This window comes from Salvia splendens, chromosome 1 (genome assembly GCF_004379255.2).
Source record: "Salvia splendens isolate huo1 chromosome 1, SspV2, whole genome shotgun sequence".
NCBI lineage: Eukaryota > Viridiplantae > Streptophyta > Magnoliopsida > Lamiales > Lamiaceae > Salvia > Salvia splendens.
The window spans coordinates 46349282-46376328 of NC_056032.1; the positions used below are offsets into that span (position 1 = coordinate 46349282).

At 35.3% G+C, this 27047-nt stretch overlaps 4 protein-coding genes and 1 long non-coding RNA gene across 7 annotated transcripts; 1 reads left to right on the top strand and 4 right to left on the bottom strand.

Annotated features, from left to right (window-relative positions):
* Positions 1 to 1078: 1078 nt before the first annotated feature.
* Positions 1079 to 2739, bottom strand: LOC121802438. Its single transcript, XM_042202118.1, has 3 exons — positions 2487 to 2739; positions 2319 to 2385; positions 1079 to 1389 (listed from the first exon to the last, which is right to left on the bottom strand). The coding sequence occupies exons 1-3, from the start codon at positions 2646 to 2648 to the stop codon at positions 1256 to 1258; spliced, it is 363 nt and encodes a 120-aa protein (XP_042058052.1). The 5' UTR covers positions 2649 to 2739; the 3' UTR covers positions 1079 to 1255.
* A 1723-nt stretch (positions 2740 to 4462) lies between these two features.
* LOC121805288 lies at positions 4463 to 5030 on the top strand. Its single transcript, XR_006051446.1, has 3 exons — positions 4463 to 4566; positions 4806 to 4870; positions 4973 to 5030. It is a non-coding gene; the product is annotated as an uncharacterized LOC121805288 (long non-coding RNA).
* A 1256-nt stretch (positions 5031 to 6286) lies between these two features.
* On the bottom strand, positions 6287 to 10913 carry LOC121802448 (ATPase family AAA domain-containing protein 3-B-like). Its single transcript, XM_042202128.1, has 8 exons — positions 10456 to 10913; positions 10016 to 10111; positions 9309 to 9419; positions 8923 to 9232; positions 8616 to 8706; positions 7590 to 7917; positions 7164 to 7312; positions 6287 to 7008 (listed from the first exon to the last, which is right to left on the bottom strand). The coding sequence occupies exons 1-8, from the start codon at positions 10735 to 10737 to the stop codon at positions 6495 to 6497; spliced, it is 1881 nt and encodes a 626-aa protein (XP_042058062.1). The 5' UTR covers positions 10738 to 10913; the 3' UTR covers positions 6287 to 6494.
* Positions 10914 to 13886: 2973 nt separating this feature from the next.
* On the bottom strand, positions 13887 to 17527 carry LOC121802460 (probable arabinosyltransferase ARAD1). Its single transcript, XM_042202137.1, has 9 exons — positions 16938 to 17527; positions 16624 to 16797; positions 16003 to 16160; positions 15762 to 15903; positions 15526 to 15641; positions 15309 to 15447; positions 14900 to 15010; positions 14734 to 14802; positions 13887 to 14307 (listed from the first exon to the last, which is right to left on the bottom strand). The coding sequence occupies exons 1-9, from the start codon at positions 17418 to 17420 to the stop codon at positions 14179 to 14181; spliced, it is 1521 nt and encodes a 506-aa protein (XP_042058071.1). The 5' UTR covers positions 17421 to 17527; the 3' UTR covers positions 13887 to 14178.
* A 3770-nt stretch (positions 17528 to 21297) lies between these two features.
* LOC121802469 (TOM1-like protein 1) lies at positions 21298 to 23901 on the bottom strand. 3 transcript variants are annotated; one of them, XM_042202157.1, is made up of 4 exons: positions 23808 to 23901; positions 22763 to 23307; positions 22377 to 22622; positions 21298 to 21768 (listed from the first exon to the last, which is right to left on the bottom strand). In XM_042202157.1, the coding sequence occupies exons 2-4, from the start codon at positions 23279 to 23281 to the stop codon at positions 21379 to 21381; spliced, it is 1155 nt and encodes a 384-aa protein (XP_042058091.1). In that variant the 5' UTR covers positions 23282 to 23307; positions 23808 to 23901; the 3' UTR covers positions 21298 to 21378. The 3 variants fall into 3 exon arrangements, with proteins under 3 accessions (XP_042058091.1, XP_042058098.1, XP_042058083.1); XM_042202164.1 differs by having other exon boundaries at positions 22763 to 23297; positions 23808 to 23880; XM_042202149.1 differs by lacking the exon at positions 23808 to 23901 and having other exon boundaries at positions 22763 to 23801.
* Positions 23902 to 27047: the final 3146 nt, after the last annotated feature.

Sequence of the window (27047 nt, forward strand, 5' to 3'; positions counted from 1 at the left end):
ATTTCGTATTTAAAAAAAAAAGGTAAAAAGAGGTTGGGATTCTCTTGAATCATGGGTTGCGTTTCAAATTAAAATTGGGTCGGATCATCCAATACGGGTCCGGGTTTTTTCTATGTTCTTGTTGTGTAAATTATTTTTATTTTTTTATTCATTTTAATAGTTTATAGTTTAAATTATTCACTTATTTAACTCATTACAATGTAAATATGTACAATTTGAGATGTTTTTTTTCAAACAAAGAAGTAGTAGTGATCCTAGTTTGATCATCATTTGTTGCGCATTTGTTAATTGTTCGAGTTCGTCAGTTATAGTTCGACATAGGCTCGCACATCAATTGTTTATCAAAGGCCTAATCACATTTATTATTTTTATTCAAAAATTATCAACACCTGATCCATCATATATACCGAGTTTATCTTCCCATCCGACGAGAACTGCTCAATAAAAATTAGTGTCAATCAGATGTTTAACTCATTTTCCAAGCACGTAGTTCAACTTTTCTATAGTCAAATCATGAGACTCCTAATCCGATCGAGTAACAAGAAAATGATATTGGGCCACGTTGCTCCTTCCTTAGTGAAGATTGCATCACTCGTTCTCCACTTATTAGTATAAGTCATTCAACCAAAAAAATTATAATCTTAAACTTCAAATTAATATCCCAGTCCATTGAAAAGAATTTGTAAGCCACAAACTATATATTTATAGCTCCCAAACACTAGTGCGACATGTTGAGTTTGCCACAAAGAAACGACATCAATTGTGTAGTATACGATTTTAAAAACAAAATTAAATAATGTGGCAATTCAATGAGTGTCACGTCAGTTTTTCGAACCCAAAAAAGAACACTGAATATAGTTGATTCAAAATTGTTGAAGGTATAATTTGATCGTCTTGGTGGTAACCCAACAACGTACTCACGTTTACATAATTAAACGATTAATGTTTATAAACGAGATCGCAGAGAATGTCTCCTACTCAATGTTCAATTTAAATAAAACAATAAACAGATTTAAAATAAATATTGAAATACTTCATGCTAAATTGAATTATCGTTGTTTTATTATTAACAAAAGTATTTAAGGTAATTAACAAATAAAGCATGTATTCTTTGAGAAAACATACACTGTCATTGCACAACAGATTAAACTGTATAGACATCATACACCATAGACCATAATTTGTAAGGCAAAAGAAAACTAAGTAAACAAAAATAGCTAATACCAAGAACTTAAATCACAGAGTATCGTGTAGGTTACTCCACCATGGAGTCATTTGATGCTTCTCCAACAGGTTTTTGAGATTTTTTCGTGTTCTTCTTCAATCTTAGTCTGGCAGCCCTCTTCATTGGGAATTTAACGGGAGTCTTTTTAGCATCTTCCGCAGGCTCTGAAAGCAGGGCGGACATAAGACAAGTAAAAATACACAAAAATTGGTAGTTTTGTGAATCATGATGAAACCCTTGAGCCATGTTTGAGAGCAAGAACATGACATAGTGATAATAATCCATAACCAAAATCATATTTTTATAGCTTGCTTCTTTCAACATTGACACTACCTTTGGCATTACCATGAATCAAAGATCGATTATTCATGTACAACTAATGAGAAATCAGACTATATGAAGTGGAATAACTAAACAGGAGTCACAAGACCAAAGGGGAATCCGTATATTTAGATAATTATATCTCAATATACAAAAAAGACCCACAAAGCAACATTTTAAACAGCCTCGGTCAACAAGTGGGGCATCAAACAAAGTACATGGAACAACAATCTTATATGCTTGCGGTTGCAAATTTAGCTCAGCTGTTACAAATACAAATATTTATAGTTAAACTTGATGAACGATTGGGCTTCTTGATAAACCCACATGCTATAAATAAGTTTGACTGTGTTCTACACTTCCAATATCGAGTAGGCTATATGAACCGAAAGCAACTAGGAGCATAATATCAAGGCAAACCCATGGAAATAAACCTCGGGGGCTAACTAACTTACGACCTAGAGGCATCAAACAAAGACCATACTACTACAATTTTCTTACTTTCATTCAGTAAATACAGGAAACAGGACACTAAGCAACTCATGTCATGGAAACAAGACCATCCCACACCTAGCCTAGCTATAATCCCGATAATCGAACAACTTGCTGTGAGAATCCTATATCAAATTAAAAGAGAAAAAGCTATTCAACGAATATTCTTAGTTCTCTATATGCATATCAAATTATACAATACTACGATTATCCAAGTTATGTTCCTTACAACAGAGATAACTCAATTAAAACATTTAGCAGCTAAAAATGAACAGCATACCGTCAGCAGCGGCCATCTCAACATCTTGCATAGTAATTAACCCCTTTTCCACGGCCTCCTTCTGCTCCTGAATTGTTTAATCGACAAACAAATAAAAACAATTATAAAAAAGCTCCTTATACAAAATAAAACGAATCATGAGCTGCGTAAACGAATGAAAACACGCACCCTGCGCCATTTCTTGAGCAGCTTGCGCTGGCGCTTGCCGGATATGGATTTAGGTTGAATTCTCTGGTGCAGCTTCCCCGACGCCGGGTCTCCGTGAATCCTCCTCTTCTCATTGGCAATGAACGTCCGCCGCTTCTTCTGCACAACGTTGAATTTCGCCATTTCACCACCGAGAAGACAAATTTCTCGCTCTTAAACCCTAGTTTTTTTAGGGTTCAGAAGTGGGATTGAAGGATGAATACGGCAGCCCCACATTGACCTTTTAAAGGCTTTTCCTAATTTAATTTGGCTTCCATTTATTTTAATCTCATGTCATAAAAAAATCGATATATGAAAAGCTAAAAATTGAAATTATACCTCTTTTTTTTTTTAAATCGATATATGAAATTATACCTCTTTTTAAAAAAATAGTTTTTTTGTTACAGTAAAAGAGCAAAATTCTAAAAATAAAAATACATATTAAAATTCAGAAAGAAAAAAAAAAGTCCATTGCATCAGCAAAATTCGAAAGAATAGATTAGACTCCTTATATAACAAAGTGGATTTGATCGATTGAGAAAACTGGGAAAACTAACATGATATGGTGACATCAGCGACACAAAAAATGAGCAAACACTTTTTGTGTTGAAATGACTTAAAATTTGTACGATAAATGGCCATCTGGTATCGTTTAGGGGGCGAAAAAGATAATTACTGTTTTCTTCTCTTGATATAAAAAGACTAAATCGATGACATGGACCGAATTTAAACTAGAAAAATAATAAAAATGCCATTTCATGATTTAAACGTTGTTTGATAGCAAAAATTAACGAGCACCGTAATTATGCAATTTCAAAATAGATTTTGAATGATGAGCTATGGCTATTTGAAGTTAATTGGAGAATTTCTATAGCCATTTGTGCAAAATTTCGGTCAGAAAATGATATCAGATTTTTTGGAAAAAAAAAGTTACAAAAAATTGAGTCAATATGGGATAATTTGTTTATTGTATATCGGGTTGTTCCCTAAAGATCGTAACAAGTAATGGCGGATAGAGGGAGTTCTTTTGAATCACATTACTCTTTCCATTGAACATCTCCAAGTGCGTCCAAAAGATATTTCCAATCTGGTCAACCTACAAACCCAGAATGTTGACACAAAACAACAAATCATTACGATCAAACCCAACATTTCCGATATGATCCGATTGAGATATCTGAAAACAAAAGAAGGTATACTCATGGATGACAAGAAGTGGAAGGTCAAAGCATGTCAAACCTTCACACATTCAGTAGATTGTCATCAGATTCGTGCAAAGTGGTTCTCCCTGTGAGAACTTCGAATCTCAAGGCACGGGGAGTTCATGGGAAATTGATTGATATTGCCAAGACCATGTTTCTCCAGAATTTAAAATATCTCGACAGGTTGAAGGTGACTAACGATGTAGATGATGATATTGATCTCAATTCCATGATTGCTTGTCGAGATAGATCGTTCTTTCCCTCCGTCACTTAAGAGCCTCACCTTAGCAAAGACGACAAACTTGGAATGATGTGTTTGGTATGTACTTGTTGGCGACCATAGAGAATTTGAGGATCTTGAAGTTAAAGAAGCAGTCAAACATGAGCTTCTTCTACTCATCCCGAATGTTTTCCATCTCATAAGCGATAGCTTCGAGCTTCTTGAACCAACTTATGACACTTTGATCTTTCAGTTCTATCATTTATGCATTAACCCACACACCTATGATATTTACAACAACTGAAATCACCACATCCGCCATTGTTACAGTTTTATTTTCTTCATACGAAGGACTAAATCGACGACATGAACTGAATTTAAACTAGAGAAATAATAAAAAGGCCATTTCATCGATCAAACGATATTTGATAGCCAAAATTAACAAGCATCGTGCAAATTTCAAGTCATCCATAGACAATCAATGTGCGTTGGCATTTTTGGCATTGTCGCTGTTTACTGGAACTGTATAAACACCTGAACCTGGATAAAGCATTGGAGATGTTCAACATGGCTCAGGGCTTGGGTGGGGCACTGGATGAGAAGATATGCACTAATATGATTTGCCACTATGGAAAAGCTGGTGTGCCCCTGTCTCTACCACTGATTTGTGTTTGTGTTCAACACAATTTGACTTTTGTTACCAACGCTTAGTGGCTGCTTATTACTGAATTCCTAATTGGCATAAAATTTATTGACAAATAGGTCTGTTTCTGTCTTGCGATTGTATATACGGGAAAGACAGCTCGAAAACTATCAGGAGACTAGTTCAAAAGCTATATGCATTTACTATGCTTGACTATTATTTTACTTGCTTTGCAGGCAAAGTTCACGAAGCATTAGCCTTATTCCGCAAAATGCAGGAGGAAGGAATAAAACCCGGGAAGGTATGTCCTTGGTGACAATACCATCTGTGTGGCTCGATTCGTTATATGCGCATATGACCTATTGTTGGTTTCTGATACTTGTTTGGGTGCCGTGAGGTGCAGGTGAGCTACAACGTCATGATTAACGCATGTGCTGCTGCTGGACTATACCAAGAAGCAGAAAAGCTTTTGCTAAGTATGCAGAATTCCAGCTGTTCACCGGACTCCCTTACGTACCTCGCCATGCTGAGAGTAAAAAATACGCAGAAGCAGAGAAAACTATCATGTCAATGCAGCAAGAAGGAATCCCACGTAAATGTGCCCATTTTAACCTTGTGCTTTCAGCTTATAGCAGAGCAGGAGTAATGGTGGAAGCTGATAGGATATACAGGAAAATAGTATCAAGCGGATTAAATCCCGACCTAGACTCCATATCATCAATACCTCGATTTTGGGCTTGTTGAAGACGGAATCTCTTTCTTCAAGTCCAGACAGATTTCTTCTGAGTGCAGCTATTCATCTTTTCAGATCAGCAGGCAACGAACCACAGGCTGACGAGCTTTTAAGGACCATGAAAAACTCAGGTGTTCCATTCCTGAACAATCTTGAAGTTGGATCAAAGACGAAAAAACTTGCATAAATTATTGGCAAAGCGCGGTAAGCTGGAAATCTCACTCAAAATAGTCACAAAGGGAACGAAAGAACGGAAGCACGGTAAGCTGGAAATCTCTGAGGGCAGCCCAGAAACATATAAGATAGATTATCCAAGAGTTATTCAATAGTTGAAGATCTTTGTATATTTTTACACTGGGCTGACACAGTGATGGATGATGCCCTTCTTTTTCTCTTTGTATATTTCTATTCCCAATTTTCTTAGCCCTATCTAAACTAAATAGAGATTCAGTTATATGTTCAAATAGTGTTATCATTTTCTAAATTCTTGTAAATTATTGAACTGTTGATTTGTCAGATTTTGCAGCCATACTATTGATTTATTTTTATTCTAACCAATCAAGATTTTGGTTTTGACATAGTTTGATAATTTACTTATGTGGCAGATAGCTAAAACAACATAATATTTTAAGCAGCAGAGCTATGTCGTAGTATATTAAATTATATAATTTCATTCGTTAAAATAAGATCTATAAAAGGGAGAAAAGGAGAAACGAGATGGATATAAGTACAGCAATTAAAATTATTTAATTTAATACTATAATACAATGTTGTTTTGGTTAATGTTCAATAGTGACACATGAACAAGCCATCAAAAACTATGTTATTGCTAAATTGACTGATTATAAAATCAGAGCTAAACTTAATTTGGTAATTCACTGGCAAATATTTAAGCTCTTATGCAACGAAAGTTTAGAAATTTATGGACAAATATCCCTCAATATATCAATGAACTTTTTCTCTTGCTAGATTTAATCCTGGGAGTATTTATCAACAAGCATACCAAAATCATTCAGTAACTCTAGTCAGAATGAACAGAATATGCCATTATGATTTGCTAATGCATGAAACTGCCTCTTAAATGAAAATTAATCAAATGCTTCCCAGAAATGAAAAAATTCTGGGCAACTTAAACAAGGGCAAATTGGGCATTCATATACAAATACAACTAAGGCTCAGTAAAACAGCGGCTTCACTTGGCAGCATCTTGCCCTTCAGCAAGTTTCTTCCTCTGTTGATGCTCTGCAACTTTATAGTCGACAACTTCGCGGAAAAGAGTGGCGTCCAGCACGCAGTCCTCACTGCTGTAGACCGCTGCTTGAACGCTAGCCATGAGCTTCGCGATTTCTCTTCCGGAGAACCCCTCAGTCTTTGCAGCAGCTTCTTTGATGAGATCCTCGGTCACGCCCTTGATCTCGATTTTCTTCTGTTGTTTCTTGAAGAAATGCGAGAACAAGCCTGGTTTTCTCTCTCCGGCTTCTGCTATGTACTTGCGCAGATAGAGTTTGAGGAGTTTGAAACGCTCCTCTTCGCCGGGCAAGGGGAATTCGAGGACCTCATCGATACGATCTGCCACAGCGGAGTCGAGATCACCTGGTCGGTTGGTTGCAAGAGCAAGGACTATATCCTTGGATTGGTCGCCAGTGCGAAATAACAGTGCGTTGAGTGCACTCCTTTGAGCTTCACTCATGTATGTTTTGTTCCGCCTGTTGCGGTGAATTGCATTACTTGCTAGTAATAAAAGACGACATCGATAGCAAGACCGTGGAGGATGCCAACATGCATGTTTATGATGGCTAAACTCTAAAGGAATGCACTTCAGACATTGATTGCTCTTATAGGAAAGTGAGATATAACTTACTCGCACAAGAACGCGTCTGCTTCATCGATGAAAAGCAGTAATCCCCTGTTCGACTTCTTAGCCCAGTCAAACAATTGATGTATCTTTGTAACAGCCTGAGAACCCAGTGGAGCAACATCTCCTCCAGTCATTAAGGCATAGTCAAGGCCCTAATATAAAAACCAGATTATTTCAGAATTACGAGCAGCCACATAAAAACACCATGATGACAAGCTCTCGTAACAACAGGGTCAGGTCAATTAGATGTTAATGATCTATGAAGAGATATGTATGAACAAGAAAAATAGGAACCCGAAGCATTCCTGAGATTTCCCATCAGATTTGCTCAATATTTATGAGCTAGTACTTGATTTAGGCAGAAAAAAAGGAAGTTAACCAACTAAGAATCAGTAGTTTCATATTTCATGAGAGATTATGACATCTTACAGATTTACGGGCAAGCTCCCTAGCAGCCATCGTTTTTCCAGTTCCTGGCGGCCCATAAAAGAGCATGTTCCTGAATGGTGCCTGATGAGCTTTAGTATTAGCCGTTGCAGTTGCCAAGTGTTGAATCCGCCTCTGAAGAGAAGGATTCAAGATAACATCGCCAAACCCATTCCCGTTTTGAGAACTTCTATTAGCACCACTGGTGATGCTTCTCAGGCCACGGGAAAATAGGCCAGACCATGGATATTTCCCTCGCGAAGATTCTCTTATTAGAGATGGTTGTCCCAAAATTCGGTCCACATAACTCCAAATTACCCTGGCACCTTCTCTGAAATTCAAGAAATACATTCCATTAAGCTAATAGAATATATTGATAATAGTCATTGCCACCAAACAATGATGCTATAATAGAATATAATGACTATTACGTTAATACAGGATTCAGAATAGAACAATTTAGTAAAGAGGAGATAAATGAACGATAGCCCTTATACAGTAGAGGCTTGTTTGCTAGGTAATACTCCATTGGATAAGGCTTGATATGTTTTACTAGAATGGCTTACAATATTCAATATTTTATTTATTTGTATAGTTGGATGTAAAGTTCTTCATTGAATTGCAATTTCTAAAATGCCATTTTGTATCATGACTCATGAGGAGGGCAAGAAGAGTGTTGATCTTATTATGTCCCAACTAATATTACGATGAATAGTATAGTCTAGAAGTAAATTAATACTACATGTTATGGGAACATCTTATGTTCCTTAGCTTAAGATTTTAACTTCCCATTCCAAGTTCAATTCTTGTAAAAATCATTAAATGATGTTTCCTGGCAATAATATTACTTTATCGGCATTCCACCGCTAGGATGGAAAAATAATGTCTAAACTCTAACATTAAAATGGCACCACAGAACAAATTCTGCAAACAAAAGGCAGGGTAAAAATCTGATCACTCAATATTTTCCACTAATGTTAAATAGTAAACAAATGGAAAGGTGTTGCACACTGTCAACCATCAAAATACCTTGTTGTGTATACTCCTGCAGCAAGAGCTGTTACACCTCCAACAGCTACAACAAGCTTGTTTTGATCCGTCAAAATTGCATGCAGACCCCCTGTTTTACATGAACAGTCACTAAGGTTAAGATGAGAAACGAACTTGGTTAAATGATTAGGTCAACCTAAATACATTAATAGGCTGACTTGGAGCCAGATCCAGGCTACAAAATGTCAATGCATCCTATATGATATCACATCCACTTTGTGCATCACGTAACAGCAATATTAGAGATACTATTTCCGTAAGAAAAAATTAAGGAAGAAGAAAAAACCTCCAATGTGTTCAAAAGTTGTATTAATCGCAGAAACCCATTTCTCTCTCTCTGCATTTGCACGCTCAACCAGCATCCTTTTATTAACTTCCTCGGCAAGCTTGGCTTCATGGGCTCTACCCTCTGCCTCTGCCATAGCCCGAACCCTGATAGTTTCACGTTCAATCTCTGCCTTTTCTCTTTCAGTTTGGCGACGTTGTGCTTGAATTTGCTCTTCAGTTGCTCGTCTGGCAGCCTCCTGCCTCATAGCTGATTCTTCTTGCATTTTCACAATCTCTTGATTTCTTGCTCTTTGTTGTTCATTCTCTGCCTAAAACACTCGAGATTTTATTTCCTATGACTACTGGAATACTTTTGCACTTCACATGCATAAAAAAATCATTTACCTGCATTCTTTTCCTTGCCAATTCATCTTCATATCGAGCCATCTGTGATTTTATTTGTGCTTGTGTCTGAGCTAGCTTTTTCTGTTCATCATACACCACTTTTTGTTTCTCCTGCCAAATTAGATGATTCTTTGTCATTTTTGGATATGAAAGTTGGACTCTTCTATATGCATCAAAATGCTATTGTGAGTATCTAAACAAACAATCAGATCAGGGTTGTGCAGATTTACTAAGGATTCAGTCAAATAATCTACTCTATTAGTTGGGTAAGAATATCCCATACAAAATGGAAAACTTAACTTTAAATTCATAGGTCTTTCTGTAAATGCTACGATCAGAGGATGAAGTATGGCACTTGGTATTGATAAAGCAAATAAGATCGATGAGCCATGATGAATTACATGTTAAACTGCTACACAAATTTACATAGAAAGCTGCTACACTATCAACTTCTCCCACAACAGAAGAACTTCGGCTCGTTTGAATAAGCCAGACACCAAACTATCCTGCCTAAACCACACCAAAACTCATCAGGACAATTGATCTGTCCTATCTCTAATCATGACTACGAGTACAGTAACAATGGCATGTCTTAGTTCATAGCACCAGTGTCATAAGTGTATGGGCAATATTTTCTTTCTATATCATAGACTTCAGCTCAAGAAAATAATAACAGAACAAATGATCCGAGGCCCAGCGAAGCTTACAGTTTCAGCTTGAGCTTGTAACGCCTTGAATTCCGCTGCTTTTGCATTTAACTCTTGCTGCCTCGTTTCTTCTTGTTTTTTCATCACTTCAAATACCTATACCAATACAATTGCTCCCATATAAAATTTTGAGATCCAGAAACCAAATACAACCATTAAAGCACAAAGAACTTTCCCTGCATACATGTGGCTGCAATAGCAGTAGCAATTACATGATTTTCCATCATGCCAACGGACAACACACATCAAAACATAAAGCCGTGTCCGATATTCTTATGATTACTATAGTAACTATATTCCCAATGAAACTACACAAAACCTACTATTCAACCAAAAGTAACACAAAAAACACATCCTCAACAAATTATCTTCAACATTTTGACACAAACACACAGTAATCGATAAATCGAAATGCGAACTCGTAAAAGTTAAAAAAAAACCTTTTTAGCATGCGAAGAGCTAGTAATCTCTTTCAACGCTTTCGCGCCCCTCTCCAATGCCTCAGGATCGAAGCCAGAAGATGTCGTCCTAGGATTATCATTCCGATGCCGCCGCTCAGCCGGCTGGTCCGGCGGCTTAGTCGGCTCCGCAGCCGGCTCCGGAGCCGACGGGGAGCTGGAGAATGGAGAGAACTTGAATGAGCCATCTGCGTAGGAGTGCTCTGCACCAAATGCAGCATGAACTATAGCTGCTAGCACCCCTGATGCCAAATTTTTAGCCATTTTCGCCCAAAAAATCGGCCGATTAGCTCAGGGGATTGCACAAGACGGTGATTTGGGGCTTTATAGGCTCCAAATTGCAAGAGATTTGGGAAGTTAACTTTTACATGACATTGACTTGGGGAAGAAGAGACGAGGGTTTATGTAGGGTTTCTAATATTTGGGGGAAATTGCAGTTTTGGTTTTGAGTTTATTATAAACACATGCCTGGTAATAATTATGGAGTAGTGGTATAAATAAAAATATACTGTATAAATTTTATAAATCTGGGGAAAAACAATGCACGTATATATGTTTATGATAAATATTATCACTTCTAGAATTAAAGTATTTGCATTTTCAAAAAATATTCAATATATTCAATAACAATAAGAAAAAAGTTGTAGTACTAAAAGTGTAAAGTGCTGAGTTATAAAATACTAGGAGTACTATATTTGTTGAAATGAACACATTATTATGGTATACATAAGCAATTTCTCTATAGAACTAGAACATTTATAAAAATGATACGTGTTTGAAACAATAATTGTTGGAGCGTCATCACATTGTGTATTAAAAGCAAAAAAAAAAAATTATTATTCCCTTCATCTATAAAAAAAACAGTCTAATATGTGAACTAACACAAGTTTTAATAAAAAAATTAATAAAATAAAAGAATGAGAATAAGTAGTAAAGTAAGAGAGAGTTGTGGAGAAAAAATAGATAAAATACGAAACAGATATGAAAAAGTAGATAAAGTTGAAAGAGAATTTTTTTATTTTTATAAATATGACTATTTTTTATAGACAATAAAAAATGATACAATAATGAAATTGTTTTTCGTGGACATTATAGAAAATCAATTTTCTTTATGATAATCACATTTTAATGCTAAAATAAAGACTCCAAACATCAAAATCTCAAAATTATTATGAACGTGCCATTTATTTGGTTAGGCATGTCTAGCAAGTCAAATTTTCATTCAAACATAAGATAAACCGAAGTTTGGATTTAAGTGGCTTTGGTTCGAGCGCGGCTAAGCTAGCCTTCTTTTCCCACGTGTCTTTTCTTCTATTTTGTGGAGTAGTATTTTGTATTTCATTTAATAGTTGATCTTTTATAGTGTTTTCATACTATATTGGGCTAGCTAGAGTTATAGGCTTGAGCATTTTTTTAATATATAAAAAGATATGTAAATACTTTGTTTGAAATAAAATAAAAATTTAGTATCCATTTTAATACATAAATTGATTTATTACTGTATTTTTTAAATAATCAAATTTATCTCAATTTTTGAAATTGATCATAATTGTATCATTTCTATCCCATTCGTTTCATTTTATCAATTAATATATCTCAATCTTTTCCACTTGTTTCAATTTCTATATCTAATTTTCATTTTAATGGTGGAATCGTGGCACAACGTATCAATTCCTTTCACTTTTAGAAATAATTAGTTGAAAACGATTGATTAAATAAAAATATCGGAAAATAATTGGTAAGTTGAAAAACATGTAATAAAATTGATATAACTACTAAAGGTGGGAGATAAAATTGATAAAATCAATAAAAGTCATCAAACTATTTCCGAATATATTTTCAAATAAGGCAATTAATTATTCTCATTGAATATATTTCATAAGATATTCTAAATATCACAGATGAAATTTCAAATTCTTTTATTTCCAAATAAGACAATTTGATTACTATCATTGAATATTGTTCACAAAATATTCTAAAAACGCAAAATTCTATATATCCATACAGAGATCACAAAAATACAAAGAATAAAACATTAAATGCCATAAAAGAAAATTACATGTATATATACCTCCACAAATACACACATAAAGCCACAATAATAAAATTATTTTACAGTTAATCTCTCACCATTGGAAGCCGTAGAAAATGAAAGTTAAAAACCATGTTGTGATTTTTATCATTTCTTTTATTGTCGCCGCTGCCTCAATCACCGCTTCCGATCCAAGTAAATTACTAATAACTCAAGTTTCTGTTTTTTTATAGTGATAATGGTTATTTATATTGTAAAATTTTATCAGGTCAATCTTATAATTTATTTAAATATAAAATTAAATTATAAAATTTTATTTTTTTTCTCAATTATCTTGTACTCCTAGTATATATGGATATGATGGTATGAGAATTGGGAATTGAAATATAATGATTTATTATTATATTTTTTAAATCTCTTAAGATGTACCATATTTAATTAAATTTTGAGATTTAAATGACTATTGTCCTTTTATCAGATGTTAAATTGTCAGAAAATCATGAATTTAGGTAAACGTATGGTTCACATCCCACAAAATAAAAAAACTTGCTACTAAATATTAGCATGGTGGCTTATTTATAATACTTTGTTGACTTAAAATATACTGGTAGTCTCGTCCACACATAACTTCTGGATGCCGATGCAAATCCATAGAAAAATTGATAAAATTCATGATTTTTTAGGTCTGAGGTATATATCAAAATTTGTCTAATTCATAATTTTTAAGACAATTTGCACTTCATTGTATACATTGGAATTTTCACTTGTTTTTTTTTCATTTTGGTTTTAAATGTTTTTTTTAATTGTAGTACCGGTGAATCCATTTTGCTATGAAGTGTGCTCGGACGAATTTGGAAATGATAAATGTTTGGGATTATGTATTAATAGAAGATTTAATTATGGATACTGTGGTCAACAACCAGATGGCCCAGATATCCTCTGCTGCTGCCAACCTCAGTGACTATTATATTGTTGGAAGTTGAAATAAAAAATATTTATTTGAATGTATGATTTTCTTGTCATTTTTGAAGGGATGTAAATGCAACACCACAATATTATTTATTTATTTTTTTTATTGGCAGTGGCAACCATATAAAAGTAGCAATGTTGCAATTACAAATTTTTTAAAATAATGTCATAATTATATGGATTGAATCAAATAAAAATGACTTTTCAAAATATAAACTACGTATATCTATCACTTTATTGAATGAATTCATTGCATAACAAACATGGTTAAATGAATTACAATATGATACTCCCGATCTCGAGTACTTAATTCTGGGCAATGTCACATGTAAGGTTATCCCGATCCAATTCAATCTCGAGCAATCTCGAAACATAATTTTAAGCGATTTTCGTACCAAAAGAATGGGTGATCTCTTGTGCAATAACTTGACAAATTATAACACAAACAATCAACGAATTACACTTAGACCACAAACCTTTGATCACCAATAACATCTATGTTTCACCTATGCAGCTTTGTCTAAAATTGCAACACATTACCAAATCTGTCTGAAAAAAAAAATCCTCAGCTAGAGAGAGAACAATCAATCTAGAAAAGAATAGGATCAACACCACAGTGATTCAAACATTATGTCTAGCAATTACACAAGTTGACGAAAACCAAAAAAGCAAAGGGGAGGAGGAAATTACATGGAAGAGGACAATCAAGCGAAGGGTACTGGGCTAGTACTGTTCGGTCGCCTGCATTCGCAACTGCAGATGCTTCTAGATTCTTTGACAGCACGTTGCGATCTCCTCGAGTGAAGCTTGATGTTAACCAACTTACCTGCCATCTGTTGAAAGTGCGAAGGGAATGAGAATCACTTTAAACATGCATGTCTAATGGTAATAGGCAGAGACTGATTAAGAACAACTTGTGCTAATGCGAAGTAATAAGTTTTAAAATGAGGCTAAACCAACACCGACTGAAGGCCTCCCAAGGAAAAAGACACACAGGTTGAAGTAGTTTGGGAGTTTAGATTGAATGATTGGCAAATGCAACACCTCTACTAAGTTCTACAACTATACATGATTATTGAAGGTAAACTATTCTTCAATAATGAGCTTATTTGGTAACAGAAAAACAATAAAATCATGATTAGTAAGATTAATAAAGCTTTCTGAAAGTAAGAGCCACTAACTCATAGTAGATCCAGACATCAGCATTTAGCACCGGGATTTCATTAAAATTAGACTTATTGAAAGGACGGAATACGAACCATTCTCCAAACCAAGTCTTCTGGACCCAATGGCTGAGCAGGATGGGAATATAGAAAATGCCTTGAGTACTGAAATGAGTAATAATTAAGAAAAAAGTGTTAATAGCTGTCCATAGACTCAAAATCAGAAAACATAATTTACAGAATAAACTAAAGATGCAAATACCTTAGCAAGACTTGTTTGTTTCAGTCTTATTTGGGAGGGAGAAATATTTCTTAAATAGGATACGAGCCAACCTGGCTGCATGGCATCACTAGAGGAGATGAATACAGCAATCTGTCACAGTACAGAACAAGGGTTCTCAGTCACCAAAAGCTGTAGATTAAGTTATAGTTACAGGTAATGAAACATAATCTCTCGCACGTGCTGTACATTGCTTATCGAGGCGGAGGTAGCAATAGACATTTAAATATTCATATGTAAGCAGCACTAACCACCTCATAAATATTGTTCACTACTTACACTCTTAAGACTCGGATTTAGTCCTAGTATTCATTTTTGTAACATTAGTTGCTATTTCAAGGAGATGGAGCAAATAACTTGCATGGTGAAACCTCAAAGAAAAAACAAATACCTTGCGGTAATCAAGAATTCCTTCAAAAGGAAGTTCCAACTCATCACTAACTATTACAGGGATGCAGCCACTAACAATAGCATCAAACAACCTAGCAGATGAAGGAGTATCACCAGCTGGGTTAAGGCAAAAGATAGACCTGATGAACAAGGAACAAACACGTAGATCAGCAGACTTTGTTGGCCATACAAAATTTAATCATGCAGCCGAAGATTACTTGCGCATGCCAATCTGAGCAGCATTCTTTCCTCCCTCTCCAGTAGTACCCTCCTCTATAACCACATCCTTGGAACCAATAAGTTCTGCCACAAGTTTAGCACGAATTTTACCGCCCTGAGAATAAAAAGCAGTATTTTCACTAGCAGACTTAAACACGGAACCAACATGGGCTATTGGCCTTAGGATCCAATTAAGTTAAAAAAATAAACATGTTCATATATAATGAGATCTTACAGCATTTCTTTTCAGCCTTCCTCGAAAAAATAGCAGTGTAGTCCTCTTTGAATCAGACAAGCATTTGGAATCACACAAATGGACATTGGGAACATATGGAAGTATGAGGTCTTTCTCAAGGTAAACATGTCCAGGCTTATACCTGAATTGTCAAGTCAAGCACACACCAGATATTAGACGTCACATCAGCACTTAATTACTATACTTGGTGCAATAACAAAACTTTTAAGGGAAAACTGACCAATTCCCAGTTGAGTCCATATCTGGAAGGAGCCAGATTGCTTTCTTCATAAACTTTCGAACAGATTTAAATGACCAAGGATGATGAACTGGTAAGATATGATCTCTACCCTCAGACCGGTTCCAAGCTGGTTGGTCTGTGACCCACTTTAGAGCTTCCTACAAATCCAAAACGTAGTGAATATTGTTACAAATAGTACAAGTGATGCACACTTATGAGTCTCCCAGGGCAATCTCATAAACATAGTATGGGATTTGTATCCATATCCAAGATATCAACTACACCAAATCCCATTATCACAGATTATTAGGTTTCAGATGAATAAAATTAAGTGGCGTGCTTCTCCCAGAATAGAGTCGAACAGTTTTAGCATATCCCATCACAATGTTAACAAGCCTCCGTAAGCTTTCCAGAACAGAATAGAGCGCATAATAAACCTTGACATGATAGAACACACTCGAATTTTCAGCAAGGGACTTGACCACAAACTGTATCCCATCTCCATTTCATGAGAATATTAACACATGCATGCAGTAGTAGCTGCTAAAAAGATGCTGCAAGCATATATAAGCAAACATCTGAAAATATCAAAGAAAGAAACCTATGGTAACGCACTCACACCCTATAAAGAGCCTTGCATTGCTGTTTCTCTAACAAGAAAAAGCTGATTGTAGTGAAGACTGGAATGTAGAACAAGTCTGCCTCTTCCTGCTTGTGAACTCTGACCACATTCTTCAACAACCTCTCTGATTCCGGCGCTATTAAATCCGCCCACAGCCAATAGTCAATCGAATGCTACAAACGATAAATCACAATCTAAATTAAAAACATATCAAGCATAAAAAATCACTAACATCGGATTCAGATCCAAGGAATCAAGCTCATCTGATAACAAAATTAGCTTCATCACTAAACTTTGCTTAATCAAAACTCACTTGCTCGATCAATCGATGAACAGGACTACCATTGGAGGTGAGATTACTGGTCTCTCTATACGTATTGTGAAACAGCCAGAGCAAATCGTAGGTGAATTTCGACGGCATATCATACACATAAACCCTAATCGGCGAGTAAAACGAACTCTCTCCTCCGTAGAGACGTTTCTCCTCTTCCTCCGCTATCAAATCGTCTAATCTCTTCACATTCCGTTCATCGACGGTGTCGTCGCGGATGGAGGGGGATTTGGATTTGTGATTGGTGAGAAACTTCTCTAGTGAGGAGACGAACGAATAGTCGGCATTAGGGTTTTGAGCTGCGGGGAATGCGGTGGCGTGCAGAGTGGGGAAGGATGAAGAGGAAGAGGAGGCGAACAAGTAGAAGATTAGAGAGAGGAAGATGATGGATAGACCGAAGAGGAAGAGAAGGGATCTCTGCGATTTTGCGGCGGCGGAAGCGGAGGAAAAGTGTTTTCCGGCCATTTTTTCCGACTGCTATTCCGGTTAAACTAAACGGTTATTTCAAAGGAAAATCTGCATTTTGTGTTACTTCTATTTGTCATTCGAAATAAAGATTTGTTGGGGTGTAATTTTTTTATTTTAATTGTTGTGATAGTTTGCTGATTAAAATATTAGTACTGTAAAATGGAAATATACTACACATTTCTCGGCCGTCGTGAAATTTTGTTTAATCAGATAGAAAGAGATGGTAGGTGTAAATATTAAAATTGGGAGATAAATAGACATGTATTATATTTTAATTAGAGTGAGAAAAAATAGTTGGAATGGAGAGAGAAAGTTTTTTAAAAAGGAAATGTGTCATTTTATTTGGGACAAACTAAAAAAGAAAATGAGTCATATTAAGTGAAACGGAAGAAGTAGTAATTGAAAATATACAGCTTGGAAATAACAAACAAAAATATAAAGTTTGTGATATAATAGACCAATCAAAATATAAAATTGGAAAATATACTAGTAGGAATGTATTAATATGACAACCCTCTTTATTATAAGAGTTGAACTACATAAATGGTACTTGATCTTTCACTTTCGCACATAAATGGTACATGATCTTTATTTTATATCGTTTTTGGTACCCCATAACAAAAATAACCATACGTATCAAACATGTGATTTTTTTGTTATGGATGATATTTTTGGAAAGAGTGAACTACACCATTAATCCCTGACCTTGGCAAAAAATACACCAATGACTCCTAAAAAAATTTATAGCATTTTTTGTCCCTAAAAATTACATTTTGAGTACCTATATATCTTTTATACACCTATGTATTCGAAAAAGGGCAATGATAAATTAACAAAAATTGTATACGCAATTTTGGACAATTAAGGTATTTTATATTTAAAATGTAATGTATTACATATTTACCCTTTTTATTGACCATTTAGGAAAGATTAAGTTTCTCATAATCAACATTTATATATTTAAGGAATGAATAGTAATTAATATGTGATCAACCGTTACATAATATATATCTTCTTTCATTAACAAAAATGAGGATATTCCTTTTCCATTTTATCCAAATTTAAACTCTCCCCTACAAATTATATTCATATGGTTCATGATTTCATGATTTTCGGTTGAATAATACGATTAGGAATAAATTTAATAAAAAGTTACAATATTTTTAGAAAAATATTATAGATTAACTTTCTTCAAATTTGCAAAATACAGTACTACTGTAAAAGTATTTGAATTGACTTACAAATGGAAAATTTTATTTAATATTCACACACTAATATAAAAGTTTATTTACTGCTTGAGTTTGCTAAAGACTGATAAATACGTACTTATTTTTAATTCACTATCTAATAATCATTGAAACCAAATTATTTTATTATGAAATAATTTTACAATTTTTAAAATTATAAAAATAACTATATGCATATATGTTCAATTTCTTAATGTTATCAGTCAATGAAAAAATAATAACATCAGTATCCAATTATATTGTTACTAAATAATCTTCAAAATTCTAAGTAATAAAACAAATGCATGTATATATACTTAATTTTTTTCGTATTATCATCCAACGAAATAACTATAGCCGTACTCATCCAATTATTTATAATTCCTAAAATTCTAAGTTATAAAAACGATTACATTTATATATACTTAATATTTTGTGTTATTATTCAATGAAATAATCATACTCAATCGCATCCAATTATTTTATTATAAAATAATCTAAAAAATTATGAGTTATAAAAACGACTACATGTATATATACTTCATTTCTTAGTGTTATCATCCAACGAAATAATCATAGTCATTCTTATTCAATTATTTTATCATTAAATTCTTTAAAATTTTAAGTTATAAAAACACACACACACACACACACATATATATATATTGTTATCATCCAATGAAATAATTATTGTCATTCGCATCTAATTATTTTAATATTATTAAGTAAAATTATAAGTTGTTTAAACATATATATTTAATATCTTAGTGTTATCATTCAACATTACAATTATAGTCATTCACATTCAACTATTTTATTATTAAATAAACTTTAAAATTCTAAATTATAAAAACGACTACATGTATATATACTTAATTTCTTACTGTTATCATCCAACGAAATAACATTAGTCATTCACATCCAATTATTTTTTGTTAAATAATTCTTAAACTTTAAAGTTATAAAAATAATTACTTGTATATATACTTAATTTGTTAGTGTTATCATCTAACGAAATTAGTCATTCATATCCAATTATTCTATTAAATAATCTATAAAATTCTAAGTTATAAGAGGACTACGTAGATGTACACTTAATTTGTTAGTGTCTGTCATTCAAAGAAACGATCATAGTTTTTCACATTTCATTATTTTATTATTAAATAATCTTAAAAATTATAAGTTAATAAAAATAACTACATGTATATATACTTTATTTCTAAGTGTTATCATTCAATGAAATACTAATGGTCGTTCTCATCCAATTATTTTATTATTATATAATTTCTCGGTGTTGTCATCAAGTGAAATAATAATAGTCATTCACATGCAATCATTTTATTTTTAAATATTTCTTAAAATTTTAAGTTATAAAAACAACAATGCATCATTCGTAGATGTTTTTTACTTAACCAAATTGCAGTGTTACTCTATGAATATTGCAGTATTACCAAATAGTATTTGAGGTTTACATATTACCAAATCCATTGCTGATTTAAATTTTTAAGAATTGACTAAATACCCACGCCCACAATATCCAACAAATAAGACTGCAATCCGAACTCTATTTCATCAATTCAAACCTAGGCGTCCATTTTATAGATCCAAAGGCTAGGATTAGTATGGAATCGCTCTAAACATGGTGTCACCCTAATGCTACTAGTAGTAATTTGTTTAAATTTAAATTCAAACAAATTTCACTTTATTAACTGTCGATAATTATAGTACTATTGGTTTTGTATTTATCACCGGCGGTTATTTTCCACAATACTAATAACTTTGACATACGAAACTAACGATTTTGTATCTATCGTGCTCTATACATTAGAGCATCCACAACGGAGAGCACACCGCTGTCCGTCCGTCCGTGCCAGCAGCACGACACCGCTGTCCGCCGCTGCACTCTTGCCGCTGGCACGACGTTGCTCTTAGCTAAGAGCACGTCTGTGCCAGCGAGCAGGGCGACGTGACGCGTTTCTATTGGCAGTTGGCATTTTTGTTTTTTTTTTTAAAATCGAAAATAATACAAAAAAAATTTTAAAAATTATTTTTGGATTCCCAAAAATATACTACAATTTTTATTACCATTTTTTGAAATGTTTTTTGCTATTTTTTTAAAAAAATTTAATCCCAAAATCATCTATAAATACACACATTTATCATCCATTTGGGCGAAATTCGGCCACGAGTAGTAGGTTTTTTTTATTTTATGAATTTAATTATGTAATTTTTAATTTTTAGGATTTAAATTATGTAATTTTTTTATTTTTTTGACTTTAATGAAGAAAATGTTAATTTTTAAGATTTTAATTATGTAATTTTTAATTTTTTTGTAATTTGTAATATTATTCTAGTTAATTTTAATGGATTTTAATATATTTTTTTTATTTCTATAATACTTTTCAATTTAGGGTTTATAGTTGGTTGTTTTGCTTCTTGTACTTCGCTTTTCGATGTGTTTAGTAGCTAATCGCAACTAGAAGGTTATATGTCCTGTACTCCTGTTGTACTATTATTGTTAAAAATAAACCACAATTAATATATTTAATTATTTTTTTATTGTTTTTATCACATTCTTATTCCGAACTTTTCTACATCTCCAAATAATTGCTGAAAATATTTGAAAATATCAAAATTGTTGCAACAAATTTAGAACAGTTAAAAAATTATTTCAGATGTCAAAAGTATCAACAAGCTCAATATATCAATCATGTTTTAAGTGATCCAAATCACAAGGAGATGAGATCTTCCTTGGGTGGCTGCTGTTCCTTCGCATCTTGTCCGCTGCCGGACTTCTGGCCGAAGATCATCTCGTCGAGATCGTCCATCACCTCGTCATTGCTGCCTGATGGAGGCTTTCTGACAAGGGATTCTTCGCTGCCGGCAGCAGGTGAATGGTCGGGCTCAACAGCGATGGGGATCATGGCGGGCTCCGGCCCCTTTGGCGACCCTGAGGGCGTCTTCATCTCTTCGTATTTGGACAGAACTTTTTGAATCTCATCGTTCACATTCAGCGCTTCAAAGAGCACTGCCTCGTTGTCGCCACCTGTCTCGATGATTCTCTGAACAGTGTAACGGGACTCTCGGCATTGGTGTAAAAGGGTGGTGGCCAATTCATCCTGCAGAGAGTTCGGAACGTTGAAAGTGAAGTAGGAATGTAAGCATTGTCATGAATAATGAAAATAACCATTAAAGATCAATGATGAAGAATATTAGACACGAAATACAGCAAATCCATCTAATTAACAGGTCATGCATCTCTTTCAGCTTCGTGATCGACTCCTTTTCGTATATCACCAAGTAAATCATGTTGAAATTTCCAAATTATGGTGTGATGTACAGCTAAATAGAATGAAGTTGGCCTTAGATAAAACTAACCTTGGAACGAATCAACGAAATTGTAAGAAGATAAATTAGATAATAACATCACTGCTAAAGTCTCTAAACAGCTAGTGCAGGCCCTAAAGCATCATGGATGATCCAGTATGAATGTGACTGTCGCCTAAATTCAGCACCAGTGTCTGAAAATTTCGGGAGAATCTAAGGACATGATGATTATCATCCCAAAAAATTTCAGATGTTAATTTGGTAGAATACAGAGGCAAAAATATTCATTATACTGGTAATTGCAAGAAACAAAGGCAATTGTGCTCCTATACACACCATCAAGAAGGAAGCACAGTCGAAATGAGAAATATGTTATGCAAATATAGAAGAGGTATACTACCTCAATAGCATCTTGCTGAGTGGAAGATGATAAAACGGTGCTTAGAAGCTCGATACTGTTTCTTGCCACGTCCAATGCTTCCTTTATCTGTTCAGCAGAAAAGCTCTGGACAGGAATATGATAACGGAGTTGCTGTCCCAGTGTGGCGCTAGGCTCCGTTGCTTCCACAGATCTTTCCGGAGTAAATATTGGAGCTAGACTCTCTTCATCACGAGCAGGGAACCGAACTCCTCTGGATTTTAGACTCTAAATGAGAGTGACAACACAGAGAGAAACTTGGTTAACCATTTCTCAATACAAGGAATAATTAAATTGTGTTCTTAGTTCTCAACAACAAGCAGAAATGGACAAAACAACATTTGATCTACGAGAAACAGCAGGTGTACCTTATACGTTTCTTCATAAACAGGCAAATAAAGAAGTTCATTACTGGACTCTCCCCATGACTCAATTAACATCAGAGCCTTATTGCGGTTGTTGACCAAAGTTTGTGAATCATCAATCAGCTTCACCATCTCATCCAGGACCCTCACGGCCGCAATCTCCGAGAACGCCTTCTCACAATTCTTCGCAACAGTTTCCAGCAACACAAGGGCCAAATACTGAATCCTAGGGCTTTTCAGCACGATCCGCTTCTTTATCCCCCTGATCAACTCAACACTGCTGACCCTCTCATGATTGATCCTGTCACAAAGTTCGAGATTCGTAGCCCAATCAGGCTCGTCAAGAGTTTCAGCAGTTGCTTCCTCGACGAGCTGATCAGTCTGGTTCGGACCTTGGAAGAACTCCTTCATCTTGAAACTAACAGAGCTCACTCCCGCAGTGATCTTCTGCCCCACCTCAGATCCCCCAATCATTAATCGCTCACCAAAAGCGCTGACTTTCTCCATCAAGTTGTCATTCATATTTCACAGAATGGATCTAGAAAAAACTGAAATAGTTTTGATATTCTTAAAACCTTGCAATTTGGATCTAGAATGAGCCTAATTTGCCGAAATGCTTCCAAATATCATTTAAACCAAACAAATAATGTGATCGAATAATTCAGTTCAAATTCAAAATTCATAACAAAATAACACACGCACCTGAAATTCTACACGACAGAACAAATTCTACATAAATTAACAGCCAAAAAAAGCACGATCAACCAATTAAATTCATATTTCGACAGATCACGAACCAACGCATAAGCTGTAGATCGAAACGCTACTATTAATCATTTAAACCAAGCAAATAATGTGATCGAATAATTCAGTGCAAATTCAAATTCATAACAAAATATCACACGCACCTGAAATTCTACACGACAACAAAATTCCACATAAATTAACAGCCAAAAAAACACAATAACCCAATTAAATTCAAATCAAGACAGATCATGAACCAAATTGTAAGCTGTAGATCGAGAAAAAAATGGAGTGCGCATGATACCTTAGAATTGAAGGCGAAAAATCTTGGAGAAGAAAACTTCGCTAAAGTGAGGTTTAGGCCATCCACAACGCTGTCTCTATACCGTCTCTTAAACCGTCTCTTAACTACTATTTGAGCACTATTTGAGGGCCCCACTGTCCTTTTTTCCTCCATCTCTTAACTAAGAGACGGAGGCTGCAATGCTCCGTCTCTTAACCGTCTCTATACCGTCTCTTAATTACTATTCATTCAATTTAATTTATAATTTTTTTTAAAACCCAATTCAATTTAAACAAACACACTTTATTAAAATTAAAACAATATTACAACTTAACATTAAAAAAGCGAAGACATAATTAAAATTCTAAAAAAATAAAAATGACATAATTTAATATTCTCCGCCAAAGTTTTCCCAAATGTGCTCAATTAGATCCTCTTGGAGTTGGGTGTGGGCGCTAGAGTCGCGTGTCCTTGCCCGAATAGCCAACCGTTCTTGTATAGATGGATGCGCTCCACTTCGCGGCGGACTACTTGCAGTTGAGCTTCCGGGGGATTCGGGGTCGAACCAATTTCCGGCATCGGGTCCTTCGTCTCGGACAATCATGTTGTGCAAGATTATGCACGTATACATGATGTCGACCATGCTCTCCATGAACCACGAACGAGCCGGGGCTTTGATGATGTTGAAGCGCGCTTGGAGAACCCCGAACGCCCTCTCCACATCCTTGCGCGCAGCCTCCTGCTTCTGCGCAAAAAGAGCCTGCTTTGGGTTCGCTGGCCTGCCGCACGTCTTCACGAAGGTCGGCCACTTCGGGTAGATGCCGTCGGCGAGATAGTACCCCATTTTATACCGTCGGTTGTTGGCGACGAAGTTGATGGCCGGCGCTTTACCATCCAAAACTTCGGTAAAGAGGTCGGACTGTTGGAACACGTTTACGTCGTTGTTCGAGCCAGGGACCCCGAAGTACGCGTGCCAGATCCAAAGTCGGTAGTCGGCAACGGCCTCGAGTACAACGGTTGGGTGGGTGCCTTTGTGGCCGCTCGTGTAGGAACCCCTCCAAGCCACCGGGCAATTCTTCCATTGCCAGTGCATGCAATCGACACTGCCAAGCATCCCGGGGAATCCGTGCACTTGTTCGTGCAGGTTGAGGAGGAACTGACAATCCTCCGTGGTTGGCCTCCGGAGAAATTCGTCACTGAAGGCTGCCCGGACGCCTCTGCAGAAGTTGAGCAAGCACAAGCGCCCAGTACTGTCTCCGATGTGCAGGTATTCGTCGAATATGTCGGCCGTTTGTCCAGTCGCAAGCTGCCGGATGACTGCAGTACATTTCTGCAGCGTCGTGTGGCTGGGACGACCGACCGCGTCGAACCCTTCTCGGAAGAACTCCTCCCTGGCCGCCAAAGTATTCGCTATGTGGAGAAATAGCGGTTTCCGCATGCGGAAACGGCGACGGAAATAGGTATCTCCCCAAATCGGGTTATCGCAGAAGTAGTCGCGTACTAACCGTGCGGCGGCTTCCTCCCGGTTCCGATTGATGTACTTCCGGGAGCGTCGTGGGGGTAGTGCGGCTTCCTCCGCCTCTCGTCGTCGATCTTCTTCGAGTGATTGTTCCATTAATTGACGCATTTGCTCAAAAGGATCCATTTGTTTGAGTTGATTGAAGATGGAAATTGGAGTGATAGAGAGGATTTGAGAGGAATAGATGTGTGTTTGTGTTTGAAATGAGTATGGAATAGAATTATTTATAGAGTAAAAAAATTAAAAATTTAAAAAATGAAAATAAATATTTAACGGTAATATTACCGTTTGAAAAAAAAAAAAAATTTTTTTTATTAAAAATCGATTTTTTTTTAAAAAAATGAATTATTGCGTCATCAGTGACGACGCCCACTCGCGGGCCAGCGAGTGGGCGTCACGCACGCATGGGGACGTGCCACGTGTCTCGGGCGCGTGGCGAGACAGCTCGTCTCGTGTCTCTCCGAGACGAGCTACGCGACGAGCCGGTCGCGAGCTGGAGACGAGACGGCCGCTGCAATGCGTCTCGCGGGGGTCTCGTCTCTCCGAGACGAGACGCGAGCCCGGCGCGAGACGCGTTGTGGATGGTCTTATGCGTGTAATGTGTGACGAGTGAAGACTCTTTCGGTTTTAATATAGACTTTTTTTGCGCGGAATTTTCTAGGTACTGGCTTTAGTCAAACTCCTATATATAGGATTAATTACTTAGTAAAAATAAAAAAAATACTAAAGGTTTAGGTAGTTAAGTTCTAATTAATAAAAATATTTAGTTGCACGTGTAAGCCTTATTATTATTTTCAATCATCAAATTACATTATAATTATAGATGTTGATTCTTGGATAATATTGTTAAAGTTGAAAATCCGTTTTATTATATCGATCATTTCAGAAGTAAATGGAGCATTGATTTTGTTAAATAATATTATTAAGTGAGAGGCGAAACTTTTCGGCACGGAGTTTTAGAAATAAATGTTGGGTGTGTTAAATAAATAAATAAAAAAGTAAGAGAGAGGAAAAGATATAGATAATAAAGTATAAAGTGAATAAAGTAGAAAGAATAAAGTAAGAGATAGTAAAGTAAGAAAGAGAAAAAAGTTACTGTATATGGAAATGACTCAACTATGAATGAACTTCTCGAAATGGAAAAATGACTTAACTACGAAGGACATAGTTGAAAAATGACTCAACTATGAAGGAACTTTCGAAATGGAAAAATGACTCAACCGTGAAGGCCGTACTATTTTGAGTATTTTTATTTTCAACTCAATTAGTATTGGAGATGAGTTTAAGTAAAGTCTGACACAGAGATTAAAATATTACTACCAAGGTATTTTAGGTTGGGCCTCTTTTGAACGAAATTGAGAATTGACATGGATTGCCTTTAATGGGCTTTTTATGGAGCGATTCAATTTGGGCCCATTATACTTATTAATAGGCACTTAAAAAGAAATATTTTAGTTTATTAGTGTTGGTAATATAAGTTTTACTAAAAAAATAATATAATATGAAAGATTAAAATATTAGTTAAAATATGGGATAGTTAGTTTTCTGTATCAAATCAAATAAAAATGTAAAACTATTGGACTGTGAACGGATGGAATATTATTATTATTATATAAATATCTATTGAGAGTGTAAATTTCGTAGGTTAAATTGTTGAAGAAGCAATAAAGTTTTGTCAAATTATAATTCGATCTACAATTTTAAAAAGTAGCTAGATAAATCATGAAATTTAATTGCTCTTA

Coding starts and splice junctions, on each gene's coding strand:
- LOC121802460 (XM_042202137.1), bottom strand. CDS start 17,420: ATGGCCGGAAAACACTTTTCCTCCGCTTCCGCCGCCGCAAAATCGCAG. Junction 15,904..16,002: donor ATGGACTCAACTGGGAATTG/GTCAGTTTTCCC, acceptor TTGACAATTCAG/GTATAAGCCTGGACATGTTT. Junction 15,642..15,761: donor GAAGGCTGAAAAGAAATGCT/GTAAGATCTCAT, acceptor TTTTATTCTCAG/GGCGGTAAAATTCGTGCTAA.
- LOC121802438 (XM_042202118.1), bottom strand. CDS start 2,648: ATGGCGAAATTCAACGTTGTGCAGAAGAAGCGGCGGACGTTCATTGCC. Junction 2,386..2,486: donor TGCTCAAGAAATGGCGCAGG/GTGCGTGTTTTC, acceptor TAAACAATTCAG/GAGCAGAAGGAGGCCGTGGA. Junction 1,390..2,318: donor TGAGATGGCCGCTGCTGACG/GTATGCTGTTCA, acceptor CCCTGCTTTCAG/AGCCTGCGGAAGATGCTAAA.
- LOC121802448 (XM_042202128.1), bottom strand. CDS start 10,737: ATGGCTAAAAATTTGGCATCAGGGGTGCTAGCAGCTATAGTTCATGCT. Junction 8,707..8,922: donor AACTTTTGAACACATTGGAG/GTTTTTTCTTCT, acceptor CATGTAAAACAG/GGGGTCTGCATGCAATTTTG. Junction 7,313..7,589: donor GGGAGCTTGCCCGTAAATCT/GTAAGATGTCAT, acceptor TTTTTATATTAG/GGCCTTGACTATGCCTTAAT.
- LOC121802469 (XM_042202157.1), bottom strand. CDS start 23,281: ATGAATGACAACTTGATGGAGAAAGTCAGCGCTTTTGGTGAGCGATTA. Junction 22,623..22,762: donor TTTATGAAGAAACGTATAAG/GTACACCTGCTG, acceptor ACTCTCATTTAG/AGTCTAAAATCCAGAGGAGT. Junction 21,769..22,376: donor CTCAGCAAGATGCTATTGAG/GTAGTATACCTC, acceptor AACTCTCTGCAG/GATGAATTGGCCACCACCCT.